Below are 27,500 nucleotides of genomic sequence, written 5' to 3'. Positions count from 1 at the left end.
ATGCATTTTTAAATTATTTATTTTTGTTTGTTTGTTTTTAACAAAATATTACATACAATAAATATAAATTCCACTGCAGTAATTGTTACTTACTATCTAAAACTTTTCCACCATTCATTAGGTTTATTTTATTTATTTGTTTTTCCATTAACTTCTTGATTTTTCAAAAACACTATAGTAAAATGAAAGAATCAAGAATAATTTTATTATTTAGGATTATTTTCAAAATATTTTTTTTTTTCTGTTTTTGGTTAATATTTTGTACTATCTTTAAATTAAATAGGGTACATTATGTGGGTCTACACTGGCTTTATACCAGGCACCCTGCTATCAATAAAATCAGCATCTGCCAAATAAAATCGGACAAATTAAAAATCAGGTCAACCACTACTCACAGCATACAATTTTAACTACGCATGCAGACACCCACCGTAGCAGTTAGCCTAGGCCCGTGGAGCTGAGCGTAGAGTATGGCCTCCTCAACCTGACCTTTGATCCCCAGCAAAGCAAGTTCCAGGTTGTGTGCTCCGGCAACGATGTGCGTGAGATCCTGCAGTACAGTGACATACTGTCTCCAGGGGTTGTGGAGCTCTGAGAGGCTGGCCAGGCACCCGCGCATGACATTGAGGCAGTAGCCGCTGCACGCCCGGATCAGGGTGAGTCCACGGCAATGAGAGCAGTAATGCATGCGCACCAGAGCCCGAGTGCATTCCTTGGACAACTCCGCCGTCTCTGTAACGTTCATTACTTTAAACCCCATGCCGAATGCCAGGCTGAGCACCCGGCCTGCCCGCAATGCGCTCGCAAGCGTGTCTGCCATCACCTTTGGGTGCGGCCCAAAGGGGTTAATATCCTGCCTTGTCATGCGGAGACAGTCACCAAGCTGGTTTCCATTATAAGAGTCCTCCCCAATGCTCCCAGCCATGCCAGGATTGACAATACGAGTGTGGACTAACGGGAAGAGACTGTCAAAGAAAGAATGGACAGCAGTTTCAACAGAGACATTGCCGGTGCCCTGAAGGAAGCGAGAAAGGTCTGTGAAGAGGGAGCCGATGTGAGGGGAGATGGGCGACATGAGGGAAGAGTATGTGGTCTCGAACAGAGAGGTCAGGTGATTCTGAGAGAAGGTGATTAGAGACTGGAACGTATCTGAAAGAGAAGTTGAGATTTAAATTAATGTATATATATATATATAAGAAAAATCTGTAGCTTTAAAATAAAACACTATACACACATACACACACACACACACACACACACAGTCTTAATACAAAACACAAGCACTGAGAAAATTAATTTTGTTATTTGTCTAGCAGCAATTTCTAAGCTACAAGCCATTGGTCAGACAACTGGAAAGCTCTGCCCCAAAGTCATGCTATTGGTGTAGCTTTTAATTTTTGGTTTAAATTTGCAATGCAATGAAAGTATGAAAGATCTTTTCTTCTGTATTGTGACGCACACCCGAGTGTAATGGGTTATCAGTTTAGGGCCAGGGACCTGGTTCTATGCATCAGTTGTTGACTGGATTTTGAGATGCTGGCATAGCACTTAAAAGTGGAGGCAGATGAATGCGATGTTGCCAAGGGCAGGGTTTAAGCAATTCAGTGATTGGAGAAGTCCTGCATATGTCACTTTGATTAAATGTTATGAGGTTAATTTTTTTTTTTGAATGAATTGCTCACAATAAGATGTATAACATGCATTTAGAAAAAAGAAAGGGTGATTTTTTAATTATTATTATTTCATGTCAACTTTAAGCATCACAAGCGCTCCCCACAAATAACTACAAAGATGATCTATCATTTTCTACATTTTGTCTACAAATGCAAGGGGAAGACCTTTGCGATAAATGTCAAAAAACGTGGATGCCTGTACACTGAAAACAAATGACAGGATGTTCAAATCAGAATGCCCCAAATTAAACTAATTATTTTCAAATAATGAAAGTGAATGATGACCATAGCCGTCAAGCAAGATTTAATTGAATGATGTCTTTAATTTTATTCTGTTTCTCAAACAAAGCTATCATAGCTTCAGAAGACTTGGAATATAGCACACAAGCTGTATGGACTACTTTTATATGCCTTTTTTTGCTATTTCTCTGAAAAAGAGCAGTATAAACATCCTGAAGACTTTCTCTTCCACAAAATCCATAAAGTCCATTTTCTATAAAAGAAAGTTTAAAACTACATGAGGGTGAGTAAACAACAATTTTCATTTTTAGCAGAACTATTCCTTTAAAACCAGTCACAAAACTTCTGTTTTACAGGAAGGACAGATAAAAGAGAGAAAAGGAGTCAGTGCGGTATGTCTGTGGCTCTGTTCTGTGATTTTTCTGTCAACCTCTCTCTCTCTCACACCTCACACACACAAACACAAACACACATACATGTGCCTAAACTTGTGTTTGGTTAGTGGTTTGTTAATGTAGGGCAGCCTGTCTATTCAGCTGCGCTTAAGTCGAGCATGACCACACACACACACACATACAGGCTGTACCCAGGGTGCCGTTCTCTCTAAGGCCACTGATGTCAGACTGAAGGCATGTTAGGGGATGGAGAAACAGCGGCAACTGGACCGAAATTGAGACCGGTCAACACACATACAGACACACACACACACACACACACACACACACACACACAGAAGCAGAGCTCTCCATTTCACTCCGTAAGCTGCGGAGGCTTCCATCAATGCCGTCACAATGGACCAGGACAACAGCTAAACTCCCCCAATCACAACAGCTTTGTCTGAACACGCTGGCCCCATAAGAGGGCGTTCACACAGTATGTGTTTTTGCATTCTGTCTGCACTGCTTTTGAATTTTTGGTCTAAGTACATGTGCGTCATACAGATCTCTTTATTGTTGCATCATGCTTTGCAGTTTTAGAATCTTGTGGCATGAGTTTTACATTATGAAGATGCCAAATTAAAAAACTTTGTTACACATCGACTTTGGTTTTAAAACAATGGGCCAATCAGAAGAACCCAGGGGCCTGACAAACATTTTAAGCATTTAAAATTTGTTTAAAAAAACAACATTACAGGTAAAATGGGTCTCATTCCTTAACCATGTAAACACACACATACAGACAGAGAGAGAAACATTTCTTCTTATTATTAATGTTGAAAACATAGAATTTTTGTAAAAATGTAAAAGTCTTAAATGACAATAATTATTTTTCTCACAAGAACATTACAGAGAATTCAATGATAGGGAGAAGAAACATGGAAAGGAATTTGTGAAATGTCATGGATTGAAACTCATTTCCCCATATGAGCACAACAGCCTATTGTGTCAAAGCACATGCAAACCACAAGTATTGTAGAAGGAGAAAGTAAGGAATGGAAAGGCCATTTGCCATGTCCCGCTGTGTGAACGTGTCTGCATATGAAACGTAAATGTGCATGTGTGTGTGTGTGTGTGTGTGTGTGTGTGTGTGTGTGTGTGCCCATATAGGCGAGAAGGTTGGAATGAGAGCAGCAAACCACAAGCAGAATGTGCCAGTGTAAGGTTACAGCATTTCAGAGGGCAGCCTCATGCCGCGAACACTCCGTAAAACGCCAGAAGTGGCATAGAGGGAGACAAGCAGACGGAGAAAGAGACAGGGAGTTGAAAGGTGGTGAATTTGTTTGGCTTTGAGGCCTCACACCACAGAACTTGGCCAAATCGTTACAGGCCATCTCTGCCAGCAAATTTCTCTAGGGTTTTCTTTCATGTGTATTTAACAAAAGTTAATATCTCTTGAGTGTTTGTGTACATCTAAAAGAAAAGCAGGATGCACAATTCTGCAGTTTTCAGATGGAATCACACTAATTCCAAGAAAATCAGGGATGATCCATATGGAGTTGCAGGCACCATATTGCCACTTTGGAAAATGGGCATTTAAACATGAGACAAAAAGAGAGAGAGAGGAGATCTCCCAGGAGAAACCACCAGAAAGGCTGACACTACTCAGACAAGAACACGCAGCAAACTTAATGTCCTGTACAGAAACCAACAGTGGTCTGAAATCTGAGGGAAAAGCTAGTTGAAACCATTTGTTGCTCCATTAGTGCCTCACCATTACAGCAGAACTACCAGACATTGTTCATCTGATTTGTCAGAACTATGACTGGGTAGATTAAAATGCAATAAATTGCTTTTTGTTTGTTTCATAGAGCACAAAAACATATTACTAATTTTTTTCTTTCAGTTTGCCCTAAAATTAAGACTCTGGGTATGTTCGGAATGCCACCACACTAATAATAATATTACAATATAAACCGCACAGTATGTACATTTCTGCAAGCACACGACACCCGGATAACCAAAAGAATTTGGTTCCAGAGGGTACCTTGGACTGTCAACAAAAAATAATGTTTGTAGAAAAAAAGAACGCACAAATCCATGGGCAGATCAATCCCTGTCACTGGGCTCCAGAGGAAAGCAATGCTCTGTAAGTTACTGGTTTGCGAGCTGGGCAACTGCAGTGTTGCAATGATGCCAGTGAGCCAAGATGGGGCTAGATTTACAGCCATGTAACTGGATGTTATATAGCCTCTTAAGAGGGTCTACAAAAGGCTTTTAGAGATGACTAATCCACTTAATGACCAAGACTCATTTCCTAAACGCACGGTCTGCTGGCGAAGAGATTTCGTTTGCTGAGTAAAACAGAAAAAATGATGGTGTAAAGATAAGATATAAAAGACTTTTAAGGATAGTTAAACGTTCCCTGGTGTCACACAACCCACAGTGGTGGATGTTGTTTTCCAATAAACATATAAAGATTATGAACTAATACATACTTTTTAACTAGATTCAATTGTAAAACTACATGTTTGATCCTGTAAAACCTGATAACCAACAGTGACCCACTTTTGTCAAGTCCAAGACCCTACATACAAGGCCATGCTAAATTCCTCAGTGACCGCGGTCATCATTCAGAGTGTTCAGGAGTCCATCATCTGTCAATCATCTTCCACCCCAGAAAGCCCCGTAATCCAGCCAAGGGCTTGTGTTTCATATGGGTCAGACGCAGATATGAGCTCATCACCTCTGTAGGGGGGCTATAAAATCCCATTTTAATTAGTGACAATACATCCATCCCGGTCCTCTGACTAAAACAGCTGTGATGAGAGAACACATCACATTTCCACATACATCTTCTGCATGAGAAGCTGAAGAACGGAGAGCAATGAGATTGAGAAACAGTTATGAAGAAACAGAAAGACCAAATATTTAACAAGAGTTTAAAAATGCTCTGTGAACAAACATATGCGAGTACAGAAGGTTAAATCAAAAGCACATAATGCTACACATTAGAACTGCTGCAGACACCCCACCCCCTCTCCTCAGCAGCGTCTTTGCTGTCAGAAAGGAAACAGGTGGAGGGTGCAGAGGAACGTTTCACCAATATCTCTCTCATCAAATGGCAATTAAATTGGCTTCCCGGTTATATCGATAGTCACCAAGACAAACAATTCCTGAGATGCCAGATGCAGTGTGTGTGCACGTGAAAACACAGAGCTCTCTGAAGGATCTGGTTAAAAGTGAGTATGCCAATCACTGTGCTGATCTAAGCGTCCCAATCATCATTCACTTCTGAATTGGTCTAGATTGAGCAAGAGTCTCTGCAGTCCAGCAACAATGTGGTGAATTGCTGTATAAAAGCAAATTGTTTCTGGAAAACTACTGATTTGAAATATTTGTGTTGCCTATAATTATTTGCATGTGTGTCCTTCATCTTGAGAAAAAAAATCTTCAAGCTTGAAATCCAAATGCTAAGTTTTTAAACCTATATCAGACACATTTGATTGTAAAATGGATTGCTTTAGGCCAGTGATGATTGATGTTTCATGATATATAAATAAACACAATATACTGACATTTAAAGCCACATTTTGTCATGTCTATTCAATGGTTTACTGTCACTATACTTAATGTATTAAATTAACTTCATGTAATGGATACTATCATTCAAATGTTTTATATAAATTGTTTTATTTAGCAAAGATGCAAATTGATTAAAGTTACAGTAAAGACTTTTACAATGTTACAAAACATTTATATTTCAAAATAAATGCTGTTCTTTTGCACTTTCTATTCATTAAAGAATATTGAAATAAATGCAGCAAACAAAAATATTAAGCAGCACAATTGTTTCCAACATTGATAATAATAAGAAATGTTTCTTGAGTACCATATCAGCAGATGTGACACTGAAGACTGGAGTAATGGATGCTCAAAATTCTGCTTTGCAGTCACAGGAATAAATCACCTTTTTAAAATATATTAAAATAGAAAACATTTTTTATATTTTAAATTGTAATAATATTTTACAATATTCTGTTTTAACATTTTTAATAAATGCAGCCTTGGTGAGCATAACTCAAAACTTTTGAACAGTAGTGTAATTATTTATATTATTTTTAAGCAACTAATTGTTATTGAATTAATTCATAATATATTATGAATACTGACTGACAATAATCCAAGAATTACACTTTGCTTAAACCCTGGGAAAAGTCCGGTCAGGTTTTGAGTACATATCAGATTGAACAGTTGGAAAAAGTTAAAGAGACAAAAAGAACCTGGACTCAACTGAGGGCAGAAACCTCAAGAAATGAGGACTGATATCCCTTAATTCCCACACCCTTAATTCCAAAATAAAAAACCACTTGTCCCTTCCAAGAACACTTTCTTCTAGTTCCAGCTGTGCAGACATCTCAAACATGTTCTGTGATGATTAGTGGCAGGTCATTCTCATGAAAGGTTCACCATGCTGTAGGAAAGACTGAACAAAAGGAAATCAAACCACCATCCCTTTTCTGTCTCTCCCTCCCAGTATTAGGACAGCCTGATGATGTTGGAAGAGAAAAGGAGAGAGGGTGGAGAGTTTGAGCCATGATTGGGTTTGGGAACGTGTGTTCAATTGTCCGTTTCAGTCTGAGGTAATGAAGTGAATTATGAGACATGAGGCAGCTAGACGCCAACCTAAAAGCTGTGTGAAAGCGGCTGCAATGACACTCTGGAGATAATACCACTCCCTTTCTCCTCAGACGCCCCCTGGCCTACACACTACTTGTACTCCTATTTCCTGTCATTATTTTCCTATTAAACAATTCTTATTAGTGGTGTTTGTTAAAGTAAGCACCAATGTTACTATAAGTCATACTATGATCTGAACAGAGTGTTAAACTTTGGTAACTCATTTTTCAACACAAAACAACCTTGTAACACCCAAATAAACAGCCACAGGAATTGCATAGGCAACCAACTAACATCTTGTTGGCCACTCACACATTATTCAGAAAATATACACCAACTTCATATGAATGGTAGAGTAAAAATCTATTTATTTTCAATTTCAAGTTTTGTTACTTAGAACGGGAATATAGCTCATCAACCCTCTAATACAGCTTGGAATTTACAAGCTAGAAACCATTTACAACTTTCTACAACCAGAAGGTTCTGACTGTGATTTTCTAGGATGGCTTCAGTCATATAAGTGGATAAACCAGCTGTTTCATTGAATATGATAGCTTTTGATGGTCTACTAGCTTTATCACGAGACTACAAAATCAATCACCTAGAATTAATTGGACCAGTAAAAAAATGGTTTTTGGAATATGGTAGCCTTTACAATGATAGTCTACCAAATCAAAAGCAGTTCCACCACATATTAGTCCAGTTGATCAACCACCTAGACAAGACTGGACCAGCAAATGTCCATAAATGACAAGCTAGAATCTATGTGAAATCAACTGCCACCTTAAACTAGTTTTTGTGTCCTTTTCGCTTCTATAGAAAGTTTAAGTTTTGCCCCACGTAATTGCTCTCTCATCATCTGATGTTAGACATTATTTTTCTTCACTTAAGTACTCAGTGTGCCGCCTTTAGGGGAGAGCAGACAGTGAGTTGCTCTAAATCTTTCTCTAACCTTTATTAAACAACAAAAGTGTTCATTCTGTCCTGTACGGCAACCAACAGGCCAGCATGACAGGTGGTCAGCAGGGGCCGGATGGGATGTTTAGAATCCATCCATTCCACTGTTACCATGGGAATGACATAACAGGTGCACTGCATGTGAGGCTGAAGCCGCTAGATTTGCTAAGAGGTACGGTATGAGCATCACTTCCTGTCCCAAGCCCACGGGTGACATCAGGCATTGGGTTTGGATCAGTCTGTCAGTTCAGGCCAAACTGTCTCTCTCATTCTCAACCCTTTTCTTTTTCTTTTTCTCTTTAGGAGACACAACTTGTGGTCCAGGGCCAGCTAAGGAAGTAACATGGCAAGCTTGATTAGTCAACAGATAAATCTACCCTCCAAAAAGGCCAAATGATCTCTGGGAGCAGGATGTATAAGAGGAGGGGGATTCCTCTGAGACTTTAAGAGTCATGCAATCGTTGATGTAGACAAGGGAAAGATGAATAATAACAATGGGAAAGAGAGAAAGAAGGCCAGACAGAATGAAAGACTGGAGGAGAATGAGCAAGTGAGAAGGGTTTCCCCAAAGCACAAATGGCATGATGCCACCAAGAAGGCGTCTACTGTCACTGCTGAGCAGTAATGAGGTTTTTACTGGCACCTTCCATGAATACAGTACACTTTAGTGTCCTATGAAATTTTTAAAAGCACTGGAGGCCCATATCCCATGCTTTGTGTTATGAGAAGAAAATGTGTTGGCTCAAAAAAAAAAAAAAAAAAAAAAAAAACTATCTGCATCAATCTTTTTTTATTATTATTCAATTGGCCATAGAACCAATTAATCTTATCTTCATATCAGTTAAAATCAACAGCTAGCACAGCACAACGTTAAATCCTGAAAACAAAGCATGTAAATTTAACAAGCAAGTAAATAATGTTAATAAATAATGTTTGCTGAACAAAAACAAAAAATACTTCAGACTAACAGGAAATTGCTATTCAAGGTAATTGCTTACCTTACTTGAAAGCGCCACTTAATTTAACACACATCGATTTTCATTCCTGAACCGTGTAAACATCTGGGTTCTGCTCTCGTCTTGTCTCTCCATCATCTCTCCTCTCCTTTATCTAAAGACTCTATGCAACATACATCTGTTATATTTCACCTTTTCAAATCTCCAAGGGAAAATGGAGGACATACTGAGACCGAAACACCCACTTGTGCACTTACACAGGAGAAAGAGTATTAGCCAATGTCATTATGAACCCTGACTGCTGCTCCCGGGTCTGCCTTCACTTCATTGTTTCCAATCTTTGACTAAATATCATATTCTACCAAACGCTGAAATGACCTACTAAGTTCTATAAAATGTGCAGTTTAAAAGCAGAGTACACTGTGTGAAACTTCACTCGTTATTTCCATGTGACAAATAAACCAAAAGCAAGTTAAACTATGTGAATTTCTTAAACATTGTTACTTGATTCATTTAATCATACTGCCAGATGTTCAATATATTTTTAAATATATATTTTTTTAAATAAGTACACAGTATGAAGTGCATTGCACACACACACCCACACACACACAACAGTTCTCGAATTACACAACAGTTCTCAAATTAGTTTTTCTTACAGCCTTTTCTAGGCATGCAGTATTCTAGTGATAACAGAACTCCAATCGTTTCACCGTTTGTATCACTGCACTTGCAGTATTTCTTACAGCGAGTGTCATGCCAGACACACAAACTCTGAAGCAGTTGTGGGAATTTATGACAAAGAGTGGTCATCGTGTGCATGTGACAATAATTTCACAAATTCTCACAAATTCTCACAAATGGGGTTTGTATGGGAGGGTTGCAAGAAAAAAAAGCACTCCTCAAAAAAAGGCCACATGCAGTCAGACTGAGCGCTGCCAAAACACCTTGAAGATTCTGTGGCAGACGAGACTAAAATTTAATCATTTGGCCTCAACACCAAACAACATGTCTGGTGGAAATCCAACACAGCTCACCATCCAAATAACAGCATTCCTACAGGAAAGCATGGAGGTGGTAAGATCCAGTTATGAGGGTGTTTCACTGCAGCAGGGAATGATTCTTTACCCACTGATAGACAGACAGACAGACAGACAGACAGATAGATAGATTTAATTCAAGGCTGTTAGGGACAGATATACAGTGGGTACGGAAAGTATTCAGACCCCCTTAAATGTTTCACTCTTTGTTATATTGCAGCCATTTGCTAAAATCATTTGTTCTTTTTTTTTCCTCATTAATGTACACACAGCGCCCCATATTGACAGAAAAACACAGAATTGTTGACATTTTTGCAGATTTATTAAAAAAGAAAAACTGAAATATCACATGGTCCTAAGTATTCAGACCCTTTGTTTTTGCAGATTTATTAAAAAAGAAAATGCTGTCCATTTTCTTCTGATCATCCTTGAGATGGTTCTACATCTTCATTTGAGTCCAGCTGTGTTTGATTATACTGATTGGACTTGATTAGGAAAGCCACACACCTGTCTATATAAGACCTTACAGCTCACAGTGCATGTCAGAGCAAATGAGAATCATGAGGTCAAAGGAACTGCCTGAAGAGACAGAATTGTGGCGAGACACAGATCTGGCCAAGGTTGCAAAAAATTTCTGCTGCACTTAAGGTTCCTAAGAGCACAGTGGCCTCCATAATACTTAAATGGAAGACGTTTGGGACGACCAGAACCCTTCCTAGAGCTGGCCGTCCGGCCAAACTGAGCTATCAGGGGAGAAGAGCCTTGGTGAGAGAGGTAAAGAAGAACCCAAAGATCACTGTGGCTGAGCTCCAGAGATACAGTCGGGAGATGGTAGAAAGTTGTAGAAAGTCAACCATCACTGCAGCCCTCCACCAGTCGGGGCTTTATGGCAGAGTGGCCCGACGGAAGCCTCTACTCAGTGCAAGACACATGAAAGCCTGCATGGAGTTTGCTAAAAAAAAAAACAGAGAAATAAGATTCTCTGGTCTGATGGCCTTAATTCTAAGCGGTATGTGTGGAGAAAACCAGGCACTGCTCATCATCTGTACAATACAGTCCCAACAGTGATCCATGGTGGTGGCAGCATCATGCTGTGGGGGGTTTTTCAGCTGCAGGGACAGGACGACTGGTTGCAATCGAGGGAAAGATGAATGCGACCAAGTACAGGGATATCCTGGACGAAAACCTTCTCCAGAGTGCTCAGGACCTCAGACTGGGCTGAAGGTTCACCTTCCAACAAGACAATGACCCTAAGCACACAGCTAAAATAACGAAGGAGTGGCTTCACAACAACTCCGTGACTGTTCTTGAATGGCCCAGCCAGAGTCCTGACTTAAACCCAATTGAGCATCTCTGGAGAGACCTGAAAATGGCCGTCCACCAACGTTTACCATCCAACCTGACAGAACTGGAGAGGATCTGCAAGGAGGAATGGCAATGGATCCCCAAATCCAGGTGTGAAAAACTTGTTGCATCATTCCCAAAAAGACTCATGGATGTATTAGATCAAAAGGGTGCTTCTACTAAATACTGAGCAAAGGGTCTGAATACTTAGGACCATGTGATATTTTTTTTGTTTTTCTTTTTTAATAAATGTGCAGAAATGTCAACAATTCTGTGTTTTTCTGTCAATATGGGGTGCTGTGTGTACATTAATGAGAAAAAAAAAAGTTACTTGAATGATTTTAGCAAATGGCTGCAATATAACAAAGAGTGAAAAATGTAAGGGGGTCTGAATACTTTCCGTACCCACTGTACAAAGAAAAAAAATGATTTAAATGACAAAAATGTTAAAACTGTACAACTTACATAACCACACATCCTATTTACTACAGCCTAAATATTACATTTACTCTAATAATGGTCCTTAATGTACTGTAGCATGCAATAAGCTGTACACTAGTTGTCGATTCCAAAAATGGCCTCTGAATCCAAATGACCTCAGCAGAGAAGAAATAAAACGAAGACACGATCATTTAACAAACATTCCAAACAAAGCCTGTCTATTAAACTCATTTTCTCACCCACTGCGACTCAACATCCCCTTTCCAATTCACAGGAAATGCTAAATCTCTGCATGTGCTGTTAGTTTAATATGCATGCACTTTATTTTCCACATTTGCATAATTTCCAACAATTTCCCAACATTTTTATAGCATTTATAGCATAGCATTTGTAAACATGTTGCCACATAAACAAAGGTTTTCCTGCAGTTTTCTGCCAAAAGAAAATCTTGAGGGTTTAACTCTTGCAAGTGAATAAATTAAGACACAAGTACTGTATTTTTACTAGACTACTATAGCATAAACTAAAGTAATTTACACCTAATTAAATTGTAAATACCTTTTAATACATTTTTACAGTACAGTTGTACTATAATACTTGTGTCTCAGGATAATAATAATAATAATAATAAACATAAATGTTATAATAAATAACTATTAAAATTATATATGTATATAATTTTACACACAGAGAGAATATATGTGTGCGTGTGTGCTTTTCCCAAAAAATGTGGCTATTTTTTAAGAGATTTAAGTGCACTTGAATGTCCCTGTGGTATCAAAAATTTTATCGAATATCTTAATTTTTCAAGGTATTCCATTAAAGTTCCAGTATCTTGAAATTTCAGTATATTGACAACGCTATTAAAGTTTGTTTATTGACATGATTTAAACATGCAAGATTGTACAGATTTCCCATCATATTGAACCTGATTAGTCAGGATTAGGCAAAAGCACTAATTCAAGATATTTCCAACCAAAAATGAAACAAAAAAATCCTCCATAGTGTATCTTGAAATTTCCTAAATGTGTTTGTACTAATATTTACTATATATTAGGCATAACAAATCATGCTCACTAACCTCAAGAACAAAAGAACAAAAGAATCTATAAATCGCTACAAAGACTATATATTTCAAAACATAGACACCACACACACACCAGAAGCAGCCGTAAAAGGTAATCAGACTCTATTTTTTGAACATTCCTGATTATTGCATGTGACCTGTCGATGTGAAACATTCTATGCATATCTCCAGTCCACATCCGAGATACAAACATTAGAAGCACTTTACTGGAATGCAATGAACAATCTGTGTTGTCTTGTGGATGCCAAAAGAAAACGGTCTGGGAAAGACAAAGGCATGATTGAAGAGCATAACCAAAAACTATGCATGTGGATTGAACCCTGTTTGTGAGATGCAGTGTGTGAGGCAATATGTGTCCATGTCTGTGGCCACAGATCGTGTTAAAATGAGTGTATCGTGAGCGCAGGACTGAAATAGTGTATGTGAGAGCTCATTCATTCACACCAAGGCTTGATACTCATGAATGAACTGACAGAAGACCTTAATAAAAGCCAGTGCTCTCTGCCAAAACACACACACATACACAAGGCTGTATATGACTGAGATTCTTTAAAGCTCCACTGCCGATTATGGTTTGGCCACTGGGTTCGACACTCATAAGAGTGTGGGCAAGTACTCCAAATTCCCCTTCTAAGGAATTAATGCAGTAAAACCCAACCAAACCTCATATAACTAGACTTCATAGAACATAATCTAACATAATTAAGACTAAATGCTTCTGAATGTTTGCAGCTAGTTCATACTTTCCTTAAAAAAAAAACACACACACACACATCTGGGGCTTTAATCAAGACGATGAGAAGATGCTTCCTGTTCAAGGGCAACCAGCGCCAAAGATGAAACTCTAAAGCAGCTCTACCAAACACAGGATGCCAAACCACACTGAAAAAAAAACACTATGCCATTTCTACTAATTAAATGAGTAAAACTACAGGCAACACAGACAGGTACATAGAAATAGCAAAGCCTTAAATTTGCTATCCCTCCATCACTTTATCCATCCATCCCAACCCAGACTCATTGGAAAAATGTGCCAGTGGTGGCTTTTTTGCAAAATGATGATAAATTGCTTCTTGCACATTCTGTAACACTTTCAAAATGAAATGTCCAGTAAGTGGTGATGAAAGCATAAGAATCAGATGAACGTGAATGTAGTTTTATCACCATCTTCTCTAAACCTCAGTAGCCCCTCACTGCAGAACACAAGATCCAGGGGGCGTGGTTTTGATCCACATCTAGGGGGTGGAGATTGATAGGTTTAGGGGTGGAGAAGGGTGGGTTTAGGGATCAGGGGGTGGAGACGGGTAGGCTTAGGTATATGTAAGGTGGGAGGAGTTGGATCTGGATCCAACCACACCCCCTAGATCTTGTGTTCTGCAGTGAGGACCATCTCCTAAACCTGGCCGTTAGAGATAACAAAAGCAAATGCATATACTCAAGTGATCATGCCATTTTTAGCTTGCTTCAAGTTTTTGCTCTCTTTTATCGTGACTCATGTATCATGGGACTTGTACCAGAGCACTCTGCATTGCAAGTGCAATGCTGTACCAGGTAAGTTCTGGAGCAAGTGTACTGCGTTAGAAAAAAGCTAAAGCAAATGTCAAAATGTATTGGTTTACAAATCATGCATGTTAAAAGCTCAAAACCATGGAGAAATAAGTCTTAAAGGGGTCATATGATGCTGCTAAAAAGAACATTATTTTGTGTATTTGGTGTAATGAAATGTGTTTATGCGGTTTAAGGTTAAAACAACACATTAATTTCCACATACTGTACATTATTGTTTCTCCTCTTTGGCCTGCCTTCTGAAACGCATCGATTTTCACAAGGCTTATCTTTCTGAAAAGCGAGGTGTGCTCTGATTGGCCAGCTATCCAGCGCGTTGTGATTGGCCAAATGCTTCCGTGAGACAGAAATGTTACACCTCTTAACATATTGTGAAGCCTTGTCCGGCCGGAGCGACAAGACAAAAACATAAAACCCATTATAAACGTGATATAAACATGATTTCTAGTCGTGTTTTCTTTTGGAAGGCAAAAACAAAGTAGTGTTGCTTTCTCAACGGAACAACGTCACACACCGCGTGGCCTTGAGTGAGCAGAGGCCGGAGGCCTAGAGTGAACCGTGGTCTAGAGTGAACCGCGGCCGGCTTGAGTGAGCAGAGGTGGGCAGCTTGAGAACGGCGTGGCAGGCGGATTCTACGAAGAAGCGTACCTTGGTCTTGCAGCAACCACATATAACGCCCCAGAGCTGGACGCAGCTTCGTCCACAGTGAAAGCCGATTCAACGATCCACAGTGCAAAGCTGATGTATTTCCTCAGCGACCAGCACAGATCAGCTCCAGGCATGACGAAGCGGATATCGTCCACTTTTGGAAGGCCAGACAAAGTAGTTTCGCTTTCACAGTGAAACACATAGTGTCTATATGACATGGCGGTGAGACAACAATACTACAATGAGAATAAAAGGTACGCCTTCTTTCTTTGCATGAACAGCTGGGCGCCATTATGCAAATCTTCCGAAATACTGACAAAGATATGTGGGGGCGTGTTAGAATGAGCCGTTTAACTTTTATAAAGAATATCTCTTTGGATTTGAGACTTTAGTCTTTGCAACTTCACAGATATTCTTTATTCACCAAGAGCTTGTAACACTCCAAAGAGAAAGGAAAATTTAAAATCCCATCATATGACCACTTTAATTAGCAAATAATCTGCCCCGTAATCAGAATTTGATTGAAAATGAATATAAGTAGTTTACTGCTACTAGGGGTCATTTCAGCTGGAAACTGTACTGAATTGTATGTATGGTAAATTTTTGGAGTTCTATTAAAAAAAAATTAATGGCAGAGGCAGTCTTTCCAATGAACTTATGTTGCTTTATCCATATAAACTCATCCCTTTATCCATCAGTCCATTCCTCTATTCATCCATTTCACTTTCTTAACCATTCATCCCTCTACCATCCATCTAATCTCCCATCCATGCATGCATCCGTGTACCCTGGAAGGCGGCAACATGTGCAGAAATTTGATATTTCAGCTCAAAGCTGTATGATCTGATGTTCTGGGTGGTGTCTCTCAGGACCGCTGCTCTGTAGCTCTCTTCCATTCTTCGCGTACAGCATGACGGCCCAGCATGCTTGCATATTGACAGGTCCACATCTACAATAAGAGAGAAAAAAAGCATTTGTTAGACAGAAGTTGAACAAATAACATTATTGACACTATAAAACCAAATTAAACCTGCACCGGTATCACCATTCACACGCATTCATGCACCTACATATTCAGCGGTTGAGTGTTACTGAGGCTCAGCCTCATGATCTGGGGGGTGGGGAGGGGGCAGAAGATAGTATAATGAAACCTGATCCTCAGAAAGCTCTTGCACTTTCTCTATAGCTGCAACTTAATTATCCAGGATGCACCAGGTGCTTTGGGACCCAGAAGACTTAAGTCAGTTAAAGCAGCATTGAACCCCAGCCACTCACCAGCCAAGGCCTTTTGTGGGCATATGAACTTTGTATGACCAATTAATAGCCCTAATCTGAAAATACCTTGTATTTCCAATAGTCTGAGTTAACTACAGTATGTACATAAATACAAGCACAAGCATCTTCTAAATAATACTGCATGCTATAAAGCTGCATTTTAACACATAAGTGAAATAATGGTATGTGAATCTTCCACTGAAAATATTCCAAAATGGCTTCTAAGCAAATTTCCCGAAATAGGAAAGACACTTAATGGTACATTCTGAAATATTCCAATTCATTGTGTCACAAGCAAGGTAGAATGGCATGGTTGCTTCAACAAAAGCGTTCTTAACTCAGTTGTTAGTGTAAGTGGTACAATATTTTCAAACACAACACAGCAATAAGATTTTAGTGCCACTCACTGGATATTTCATTTCCAGTCTGCTGCAATACCAACGCTATCTCACGACCAATTCGTACGTATTTTATGAGGTGGCTAATTCGTACAACCTCACTTGTACGATTTTGTACGATTTGTCTAGACCCCAGTGACAGGTAGGTTTAGGGGTGGGGTTAGGTGTAGGTCATTCGTACAAATTCATATGAATTGTGCAATTTTCAATGAGCATGGGTTGCTTCTCCCTCACTGGATATCAAATATCTACAATTAAAATCATGTCCAGTGGAAAAACAAAAAAAAACAAAGATACAAAAAAACTAAACATCTTATTAAACCAAATATAAACTTTTCCCAACACAAAATAAACACCAAACAAAACCTAACACATATGCATTTAAGAGTGTACTGTATTATCACTGATATTGTAATCCAAACACACTGCTAATTCTGTGAATAATTATTAACTTTGTTAAAGAAAGATAAATGCACAGCAAATGAAAAAGTGAGATACAGGCCTACAGACTGGGATGGCCGTCCATGATGACTGATGTTAAGGCTGTGACAAAGCTTCATTCCATTTCCATGCTGTACAGACGTCCGCTATGCACTTTTGAGACTCTAGGTCACTGCTGTGACTCATTGGACATTAATGAAAAACTTTCTTATATTGAGTTTCACTAGCTGTGCGGGCAGATAGTCCTCGTCTACACCAGGAATCAGGTCATCAAATACAAGTAAAAACCACAACCACCTGCTCTTTAGACACCATGAATAACAGTGGTCTGATTTTAAAGACACACACATACAGGTACATGTGATATGATCACAAGCCCACAGCTGACAAGACGGGCCTTAGGGATGATGGAAACACAGCACATACTGACCTTTCAATCAATTTAAAAAAAAGGAAAAGAAAAAAAGAAAAAATAGTAACGACAGCATTGCTAAATAGTAATGCACTTATGGTTAAAAATAATTTCAGAGTGCGGATATATATTGACTAGACAATAAGGCAGACATTAAAAAATGGCATTTAAAAAAACAAGAGCAAAAAAACCTTGCGACATGTACTGTGTTAAGCTAACTGAGACTTGTTATAGCACTTGCATATCATTGCTCTCTTGTTGATTTTGATTGCTTGATTTCTGCTAAATGATTAAATATAATGTAAATGTATATAATTTTATGTACAAATATTTAGGAAAAAACTGTTGGATTTAGTACAATGACAATGTAAAAGTCAATTATGCAAACAATTATTTAATTTTGTTATCTGTACAATACCACTTTTAAGATTTCTATACTCACATGGTATAAATTGCTTTTATACAATCAAATATATAGCTGCCTTATTTTAGGAAAAGGGGAACATTCCTTAATATCAAAAAGTTAGAAAATCCCTTGTTCAGAAGACTATCTGAAATTATCTCTGGCATCATTCTCTCTTCAAGCCTTAATTAAGACATGATGGAATGATTTCAGCCCCCTGGCAAGTGAAGTAGGACCCCAGCAGGTGTCTGTGGTTCTGCCCAAGTAGACACTTCCTTATTCTTCCTCCTGTCTTGAGTTCAAACTTAGCCAACCTGATCCCATAATCATCCTCGGGTGACAAAAAGCATTCATTTGATTGACCGGATTAAGTCTTTATTCAGTTCGCATTTGCAACATCACAATGACCACCACGCTCAAAATTCCTACTACAGTTCAACCAGAATGAGATGTGCAGAACCCAAACACGACATCCTCAGTGAGGACTGAAAGTGTTATGGTTTATTTAGGTTAAGACTTAAGGAATTTCCTGATGCTTGAAGTGCAGAAGCAACTTTATGGGAAATGAAAGTCATTAAAGTAGACGGCAGCCCAACTGGATTTAACCTCTGGCTCTCCCGAGGTTCTTCTCAGGAAGCTTGTGGTGCTTTGAAGTGCTGGCGTACACTGGATCCAGCAGGATATTTACCCACAATTGATGTGCTGTTTTTGGGAGGGACCATGTTGAAAGAAAACATCTCTCAAAAGGCCTGGGCAACACACCTGCATTTCTCAAAGCCACAGGCGTGCTGCTCTGGTGTTTGGCTTTGTGGAGCACTGGCTGGCATTTGTGCCCACAGTAAGAGAGTGAAAAGCTGATGCCTAGGAAAATATGGTGGATTGGGCTGAAATCAGAAGGAAAGGCAGAAGTGTGGAACCTCAAAGGGATTTAAAGGGACTCATACAGAACTCCAAGTTTAGTTGAAGTCAAATCTAAAAAAAAAGTGAAGTGACATACAGCCAAGTATGGTGACCCATACTCAGAATTTGTGCTCTGCATTTAACCCATCCAAAGTGCACACACACAGCAGTGAACACACACCCGGAGAAGTGGGCAGCCTTTATGCTGCGGCGCCCGAAGAAGAGGTTGGGGGTTCGGTGCCTTGCTCAAGGGCACCTCAGTCATGGTATTGCCAGCCCGAGACTCGAACCCACAACCTTAGGGTTAAGAGTCAAACTCTCTAAACACTAGACCACGACTTCCCCATCTATGGTGAAGTCATACAGGAGCTTCGATAACCACAAAATGTATTGGTCAAAATGACCACTCGGGTCATGGCACAAGGCTTAAGGCCTTCAGTTGTGGACACACAAATCACTCTACATCAGTACAATGTGAATAATTAAGAACACAAATGCAAACACGGTTCCAAATTCCTGGCTTAGGTACTCGGAGTTGGGTCAAAACAGCAGAAATAGCCTTACCTGACCTCAGCAGTTCAAACATGGCAACCACAGGCAAATGGGCCCTAAAGTCTGAGAACATCTTTAATATGAACTTTGTTCCACTTTTAATATTCTGATACTTAAAAACATAAATTTCAACATTTCAACCATACTTGCCATGCTATTTTCACTAGTCCTATATGGACTGTTTTCATAGGCTATATGCTATTTATGCATGTAATATTTAAAAAAAAAAATTAAATAGCAATTAATAAAATACAAAATATAAACTCAATAAAATATCATATTTAAACTTTCCCCACCATTGATTGAAATTTCTGGTTTTCACTGTTATACAGTAGGGGGTGCTATTACACATCTTCTGAAAGAGTACTGAACATCTGGATCAAACACAGGCAAAGAAGCAGAAACAAGCAATCACATATGTACGTAGATGCAATAACGCAATCATTAAACATTTAAACAAATTATATATCAAAACTGCCTAACATTACCGAATGAAATGATGACCGAGGAAGTGGTATAGGACTGTATAAGCTTTGGGGGTGTTGATGAAAGCGATCTACTCTGTCAGTTTTGATCATTGTTCTGAATCCAATCAATACATAGTCTTTGACAAAAACACGATTTTCTCAGCTTTTTGTTAAAAATTGAGCTTTTTCATGAAACTTCCATGAAAAAAAGAATGCAAAAGGCTAGAATAAAACAGGTTTTTTGTTTCACAGCCGAGGCTCTGTTCTTTCTTTTGACATATAGATACTCATACAACAAAATATTCTGGGGGCATGAAAGTTTTCAAAAACTTATCAAATTATAAAAAATGCTGGTTGTGGCTGACAACATTAAAATAAATAAATAAATAAATAAAATTAAATGTTGAGGAATAAAGGGTTAAAGGTTGTGAAATTAGCAAGCTGGAAATTATATAGTCACAATGTAGCTTATTGGCAGAAAACATATTCATACAAATCAAAACATTACTGAATGGTGTGTGGTTTCCAACATTTTATTTACTCATGCTTTCAAGACTATCGCAACTTATTTCAGAATTTTTTCCAAAACCTCATCTATTTTAGCCAATTAGAAATCATGACCTGTAATTTCTGGTAACAACAATGTAGAACACAAGACAGAAAACCATTTAAAACATTTTGGTTTGCAAAACCTATGAGCAAAATGAGTGAATGCACCTTTTCTAGCTGCAGAGCAGTACTGGCATAAAACTGTCTCACACTGGCCCTGGGCCATTTTTATGGTTGAGCCGTATTGCTTAAGTGCTTTCTCAATGGTGCAATGGATGCTCAAGGATGTTCCCTTAGGGTTTGAACTTACAAACGCTCAGTTAAAGGCACACAACAGTTAACAACTCACCACCCATATGGGTGACCAGATGGTTTCTGAGAATACACCCCCATGTAGTTTCAAATAAGAACATCAAATTAATATAAGCAGTAACATTTGTAAGCTATACCTGGATATATAAAATCTCTATGAACTAAAGTGGATCCTAATTTGGGCTCAGTTGGAGTGCTCTGCAAAGCTGTAGATGAGAGAGGAATGAAGAAAATACTAACAAGCTCCCACCTCCAAGTCTGTGATAGCATGTCAGACACATAAGAAGATCAGGGGGAGACTGAAATCGGTTCTTAGTGGGACTAAAAACAGAACTAGACAGACTGAACTGGTACTGTAAATGAGGGACTCTGTGGAACAACTAGCCCTACTACTGGCTAAATGGAGTCTGGCATTGCTACACAGTAAAAACATGAACAAAAAAAGTAAAGATGTGTAAGGCAAGACTCAGGTATAAGTTGTACCAAAAGCTATATATATATATATATATATATATATATATATATATATATATATATATATATATATATATATATATATATATGTATATATACACAGAGTGGTGTGAAAAAGTGTTGGCCCCCTTCCTGTTTCTTATTTTTTTGCATTTTTGTCACACTTTAATGTTTCAGATCATCAAACAAATTTAAATATTAGTCAATAATAACACAAGTAAATACAACATGCAGTTTTTAAATGAAGGTTTTTATTATTAAGGGAAAACAAAATCCAAAACTACATGGCCCTGTGTGAAGAAGTGTTTGCCCCCCACCCAATTTCACTAGCCACACCCAGGCCTGATTACTGCCACACCTGTTGACAATCAAGAAATCTCTTAAATAGGACCTGCCTGACAAAGTGAAGTAGACCAAAAGATCCTCAAAAGCTAGACATCATGCCGAGAATTCAGAAACAAATGAGAAAGAAAGTAATTGAGATCTATCAGTCTGGAAAAGGTTATAAAGCCATTTCTAAAGCTTTGGGACTCCAGCGAACCACAATGAGAGCCATTATTCACAAATGGCAAAAACACGGAACAGTGGAGAACCTTCCCAGGAGTGATCGGACGATCAAAATTACCCCAAGAGCACAGCGAAGACCCAACCAAGATGTCACAAAAGACCCCACAACAACATCCAAAGAACTGCAGGCCACACTTGCCTCAGTTAAGGTCAGTGTTCATGACTCCAGCATACGAAAGAGACTGGGCAAAAATGGTCTGCATGGCAGAGTTCCAAGACGAAAACCGCTGCTGAGCAAAAAAGAACATAAAAGGCTTGTCTCAGTTTTGCCAGAAAACATCTTGATGATCCCCAAGACTTTTGAGAAAATACTCTGTGGACTGACGAGACAAAAGTCTGGAAGACCACTTTTTGGAAGGTGTGTGTCCCATTATGTCTGGTGTAAAAGTAACACCGTATTTCAGAAAAAGAACATCATACCAACAGTAAAATATGGTGGTGGTAGTGTGATGGTCTGGGGCTGTTTTGCTGCTTCAGGACCTGGAAGACTTGCTGTGATAAATGGAAACATGAGTTCTGTTGTTTACCAAAAAATCCTGAAGGAGAAGGTCCGGCCATCTGTTCGTGACCTTAAGCTGAAGTGAACTTGGGTTCTGCAGCAGGACAATGATCCAAAACACACCAGCAAGTCCACCTCTGAATGGCTGAAGAAAAACAAAATGAAGACTTTGGAGTGACCTAGTCAAAGTCTGACCTGAATACTGTTGAGATGCTGTGGCATGACCTTAAAAAGGTGGTTAATGCTCGAAAACCCTCCAATGTGGCTGAATTACTACAATTCTGCATAGATGAGCGGACCAAAATTAGTTATTAGGTTTAGGGGGCAAACACACAAGGCCATGTAGTTTTGGATTTTGTTTTCCCTTAATAATAAAAACCTTTATTTAAAAACTGCATGTTGTGTTTACTCATGTTATCTTTTACTAATATTTAAGTTTCTAAACTACAAATATTTTCCATTATATCGTTCCTGCGGTATGCGCTGTTTTCCATGTCTCCTTAATGGCTGAAAGAGTAGGAATCCCTCAGGCTGAGTGCAGTGTAGAGAGTAACGCTGACCCCTCCTCCTCCTGTTGGTGCGAGCGAGCGGTCAGTCACGCGTGTGTAGGATGGCCAAACCTTAGGCCCGGGTACACTTCACATTCAGCGTTCCTTTCCGTCTTGCGCACAGCCACGCCCGCACAGCTTTCAAAAGTATACTCAACCACAGATGAGCTCGACACATGCGCAGTACCACGTGGTGCTCGGCTGTCCGCGAGCCCTCTTGATGACAAAAATAATGTAATGCCGACGGTGCGCGGATGGCCGAGGTATACACTGGCCTTTATGCGATCGGCAACCGGTTGTTTAAATGCAACGGCCTACCTGAGAATTGTTTCTGACCATGTCCATCCCTTTATGACCACCATGTACCCATCCTCTGATGGCTACTTCCAGCAGGATAATGCACCATGTCACAAAGCTCGAATCATTTCAAATTGGTTTCTTGAACATGACAATGAGTTCACTGTACTAAAATGCCCCCCCACAGTCACCAGATCTCATCCCAATAGAGCATCTTTGGGATGTGGTGGAACGGGAGCTTCGTGCCCTGGATGTGCATCCCACAAATCTCCATCAACTGCAAGATGCTATCCTATCAATATGGGCCAACATTTCTAAAGAATGCTTTCAGCACCTTGTTGAATCAATGCAACGTAGAGTTAAGGCAGTTCTGAAGGCGAAAGGTGGTCAAACACAGTATTAGTATGGTGTTCCTAATAATACTTTAGGTGAGTGTATATATATATATATATATATATATATATATATATATATATATATATATACATACATATATATATACACATACATACATATATATATATATACATACATACATACATACATACATACATACATACATACATACATACATACATACATACATACATACATACATACATACATACATACATACATACATACATACATACATAATTAAATACATAGTTTGATTGATATATTGATATTTATTTAAATATAAGACGTAATTCATATATATATATATATATGTATATATATATGTATGTATATATATATATGAAAACAGTATATATGCACAGTAGCCAACATTTGAAGTGGATCAAAAGTTTTCATCAAAGTTGTCCTAAAACCGAAACAGTACCCGTTCTTGTCGACAACTTTGATGAACTGTTTGATCCATTTCGAATTTTGACTACTGTATATATATCTATATATACACAGCACAGCTGCCCTAAATAATTTTTTACCATAGTTTTTTTTTCTGTTTCTGTAGTGGTTAATCCACCATGTGTACGTTTACTGTTCAAATGTACCATTTTACAAGTAAAATCTGTTTGTGCTTAACAAATTTATTTGACCACCTGACATAATAAAGAGAAAACACAAATATTTTAGGAATCTGTCAAAAACTTGTTTAAAACTAAACATTTTATTTTAATTTATTAACAAACTGAAACAATGTCCTATAAAGTATCTTTCAAATATCCATGCTGCTCAGTCTCACAAAGACTCATGACATTAGTTATCAACACAGCCTTTTCTGAAAGAGATCCCGCAGAGGTGGAGATTCTGTGAGCTGCTTTGCTTGGCATCTGATCTGAGAACTGAGCATCTCATGCCCTCATATCCTGTCAGCACTTCTGTGGAAAGGGAGCAACCCCAGATTTCAACCCCAGATTTCAAATCTTAAGTAGGATGATAAAACTATAGAAAATAATAAAACAACAGAACAGCAAACAAATAGATAGAACAGTAGATTGATACAGGATGATAAAACCATAGAATGCAATAAAACTATATATATAGAACAATAGATATCTAGGACAAACAATAAAATGACAATGTCCAACAGTAAACAGGATGATAAAAAATAGAAAGTACTAGAATGACAGACAGACAGACAGACAGACATATAGACATATAGACATATAGACAGATAGACAGATAGATAGATAGATAGATAGATAGATAGATAGATAGATAGATAGCTTTACATTTTTTAAGGAGTGGTTTGAGAGGTTACTATTATAAGATGTCTTGAGTTTCTGCCCATCAGTGATAGTGTTTGGAAACATTCTGACGTGTCTCAGATTGCAGACCCTTGCTCAAAGCCTCTTGTTGTCTGTGGCTGCTGTCTTGCAAGCCGACTGGGCTTCTGTCTCGCTGCTCAATGCCCATCAGCAGTCACCAAAGGAGTGGAGTGCTATGCCTGCAGCTAAAGTATGTTCATTGCACACAGTCTGCTCTCTGCTGTTCTGAAAACAGGACTGGTGCTCCAACAACTAAATGCACCTGATGAAACTATTCTAAGATCAATGCAAAAGGGCTCATATAATCAAGAACACATTACACAAGCATACCATTTTCAGCTGCTTTGGTTTTGTCTGTTGTCTCAGCCTAAATTGCGCCAAGTCATTGAGGCAAATAAACAGACTGTGTCCTGCACTTAACTGCTGATAAAAGAACAGCTCTCAGTTATCAGGTTAGTGCTTGATGATAATGAACTCATCCTTAAGCTGTGTGAGCATTTTTCCTCAAACCTGGCACAGTCTAATATGCTGCATAACTGCACAGTTTAGTCACCCTCAAGCTGTTTTAAACCTGACTTCTGTATGAAAAGTCAGTGAAGACATAATTTGCATTTTTGGGTTAACTATCCACTGCTAGACTCTGCTCACAGGAGAAATTTGTAAAATGAAAATTACAGTCTTCTGCAACAAAAGCATTTTAGAACTTATTTTATCATGGGCTTTCTTTAAACTTTTATTTTGCAGACCACAAAAGGAAATAAAGAGTTTAATGATCTTAGGAGGAAGGCAAAACCACACTAACCTGAGATAGTAATTACGGTTTTGCTGTGGTTTGGTCTCGGTTCCCAAAGGAACGATTTTTATGCTAAGTCTACATATCAGTAGTAAGTCAAATAAACAGGAGAAATCGTACCAGAGGGCACAGAGTATCTACTGAGAGACCAGGCTCATCAAAACTCTTCTGCATGCTCGGAATTCTTCTGCACATGTAAACCTTATACCCAAAATAGGGTTATAGCTCACCAACAAAACAACTCAACATTCAGCTTTTAGGAACCCATATAAGCACCATCACAAAAACTTGCCATCCCACTATTGCTCTTCAAGACTCCAAGAGGAGGAAACTATAACACAACTAGAAATATCTCTCTGTCTCAGCCATAGAACATGGGTTTCACACACCATGTCTGATAGATGTTAGTTTAGTTTCACCACGTAATTTTGCCAGTACTCTAGGTGATCTGGGGTAGTCGTGGCCTAGTGGTTAGAGAGTTTGTCTTTTAACCCTAAAGTTGTGGGTTTGAGTCTCGGGCCGACAATACCACGACTGAGGTGCCCTTGAGCAAGGCACCGAACTCCCAACTGCTCCCCGGGTGCCGCAGCATAAATGGCTGCCCACTGCTCCAGGTGTGTATTCACGGTGTGTGTGTGTGTTCACTGCTGTGTGTGTGCACTTTGGATGAGTTAAATGCAGAGCACGAATTCTGAGTATGGGTCACCATACTTGGCTGTATGTCATGTCACTTTTGTGTTTGAGATGCAGCCACCTTTTCAAGTGACCCCAAAGACCTCGATAAGTGTGTATAGTATTTGATTTCTAAACTATGCTGGTAGGTTGATCTCTAGGAGCAGGATGGGCACCCCTGTTATAGGAGAACCTGGGTGTGAGTTCAAGTACTGAGAACTCTAGACCCACAGGTTTGTACCCGGTGAGCTGGGCCGGTGTCATTCCTGGAGGACTCACTCCTGTTAGCCGAGTCATGCGTCAAACCAGCTGGCTGAATACATCTGTCAACACTGATTCCCTTAACCTGACACAATACTTGTCTGAAGTTTACCAAGACATATTATTTACAGTGCAGAGTCTAGAGCCTTATAGCACACATGGGCATTCAATGCCATCCGATATTAAATGGAAGCTAATTACATTACATTTTCCTGAGAGGAGCAACAAAATAAAAATTTACTCTTGAATTCCAGTAATAATGTAATAATAATAATGGTAGGCTGATGAGTTTATTGATTATATATTTTGACAACTTGACTCTACATGAATGTACTATCAGAAATTACATTCAGTCATGCCCTGATATTAATATGCATACTATACAACCAATGATTTGCTAATCATGCATCTTCATTTCAGCTGTTAAAAGTACAGTGCCAAACATGCAGAGACATGACAACATTTCCAGTAAGTAAATATAGTGAGCAGCTGATGGTTTTTAACAGCGCACTGTGGGAATTTTTAGGATGCAAATGTAACACTGGAATTTCAGTTGCACTGGAACGAACCTGACAGCACTAGAAATGGACGAATCCCCCAGTGCCACTAAATTAATGATTCAGACACAACCTTTGAGCTATAGGTACTCTGAAGGTTCTTCTTTGTGGTTTAATAGCACTTGATTAAGAAATCATTTTTGTGCTCAAGAGAAAGCAATATTATAAAATAGAGAACTCGTATTTTAGCCCGAAGCAATGTTTTGAAGTTAAAAACGTCTTGATGGATCTGTTTATAACAAACACGCTGATTTTCACTTCATAAGACTTCAATAAAGAGTCGTATTGTGGATTATTATTATGCTTTTATCAGCAGTTTGGACTCTCATTCTGACGGCACCCATTCACTGCAGAGGATCCATTAATGAGCAAGTGATGTCTTTCTAATTGTCTCCAAACCTG

The 27,500-nt window shown here is 38.9% G+C and overlaps 1 protein-coding gene across 3 annotated transcripts in view; it reads right to left on the bottom strand.

Moving 5' to 3' along the window:
* The window catches only part of LOC109100706 (glypican-5-like), a 99,112-nt gene that overhangs the window by 70,742 nt on the left and 870 nt on the right, over positions 1–27,500 (bottom strand). For all 3 annotated transcript variants that reach the window (XM_042710991.1, XM_042710972.1, XM_042710983.1), the window contains exons 2-3: positions 15,797–15,958; positions 431–1,149 (exon numbers count right to left, since the gene is read on the bottom strand). In XM_042710991.1, coding sequence (XP_042566925.1) covers positions 431–1,149; positions 15,797–15,958 — 881 coding nt within the window. The remainder of the gene's footprint in view (positions 1–430; positions 1,150–15,796; positions 15,959–27,500) is intronic.

Source organism: Cyprinus carpio, chromosome A2 (assembly GCF_018340385.1).
Source record: "Cyprinus carpio isolate SPL01 chromosome A2, ASM1834038v1, whole genome shotgun sequence".
In the NCBI taxonomy this organism is placed as follows: domain Eukaryota; kingdom Metazoa; phylum Chordata; class Actinopteri; order Cypriniformes; family Cyprinidae; genus Cyprinus; species Cyprinus carpio.
Note: the sequence above shows the minus strand (reverse complement) of the source record. Positions and strands in the feature narration are given on the sequence as shown.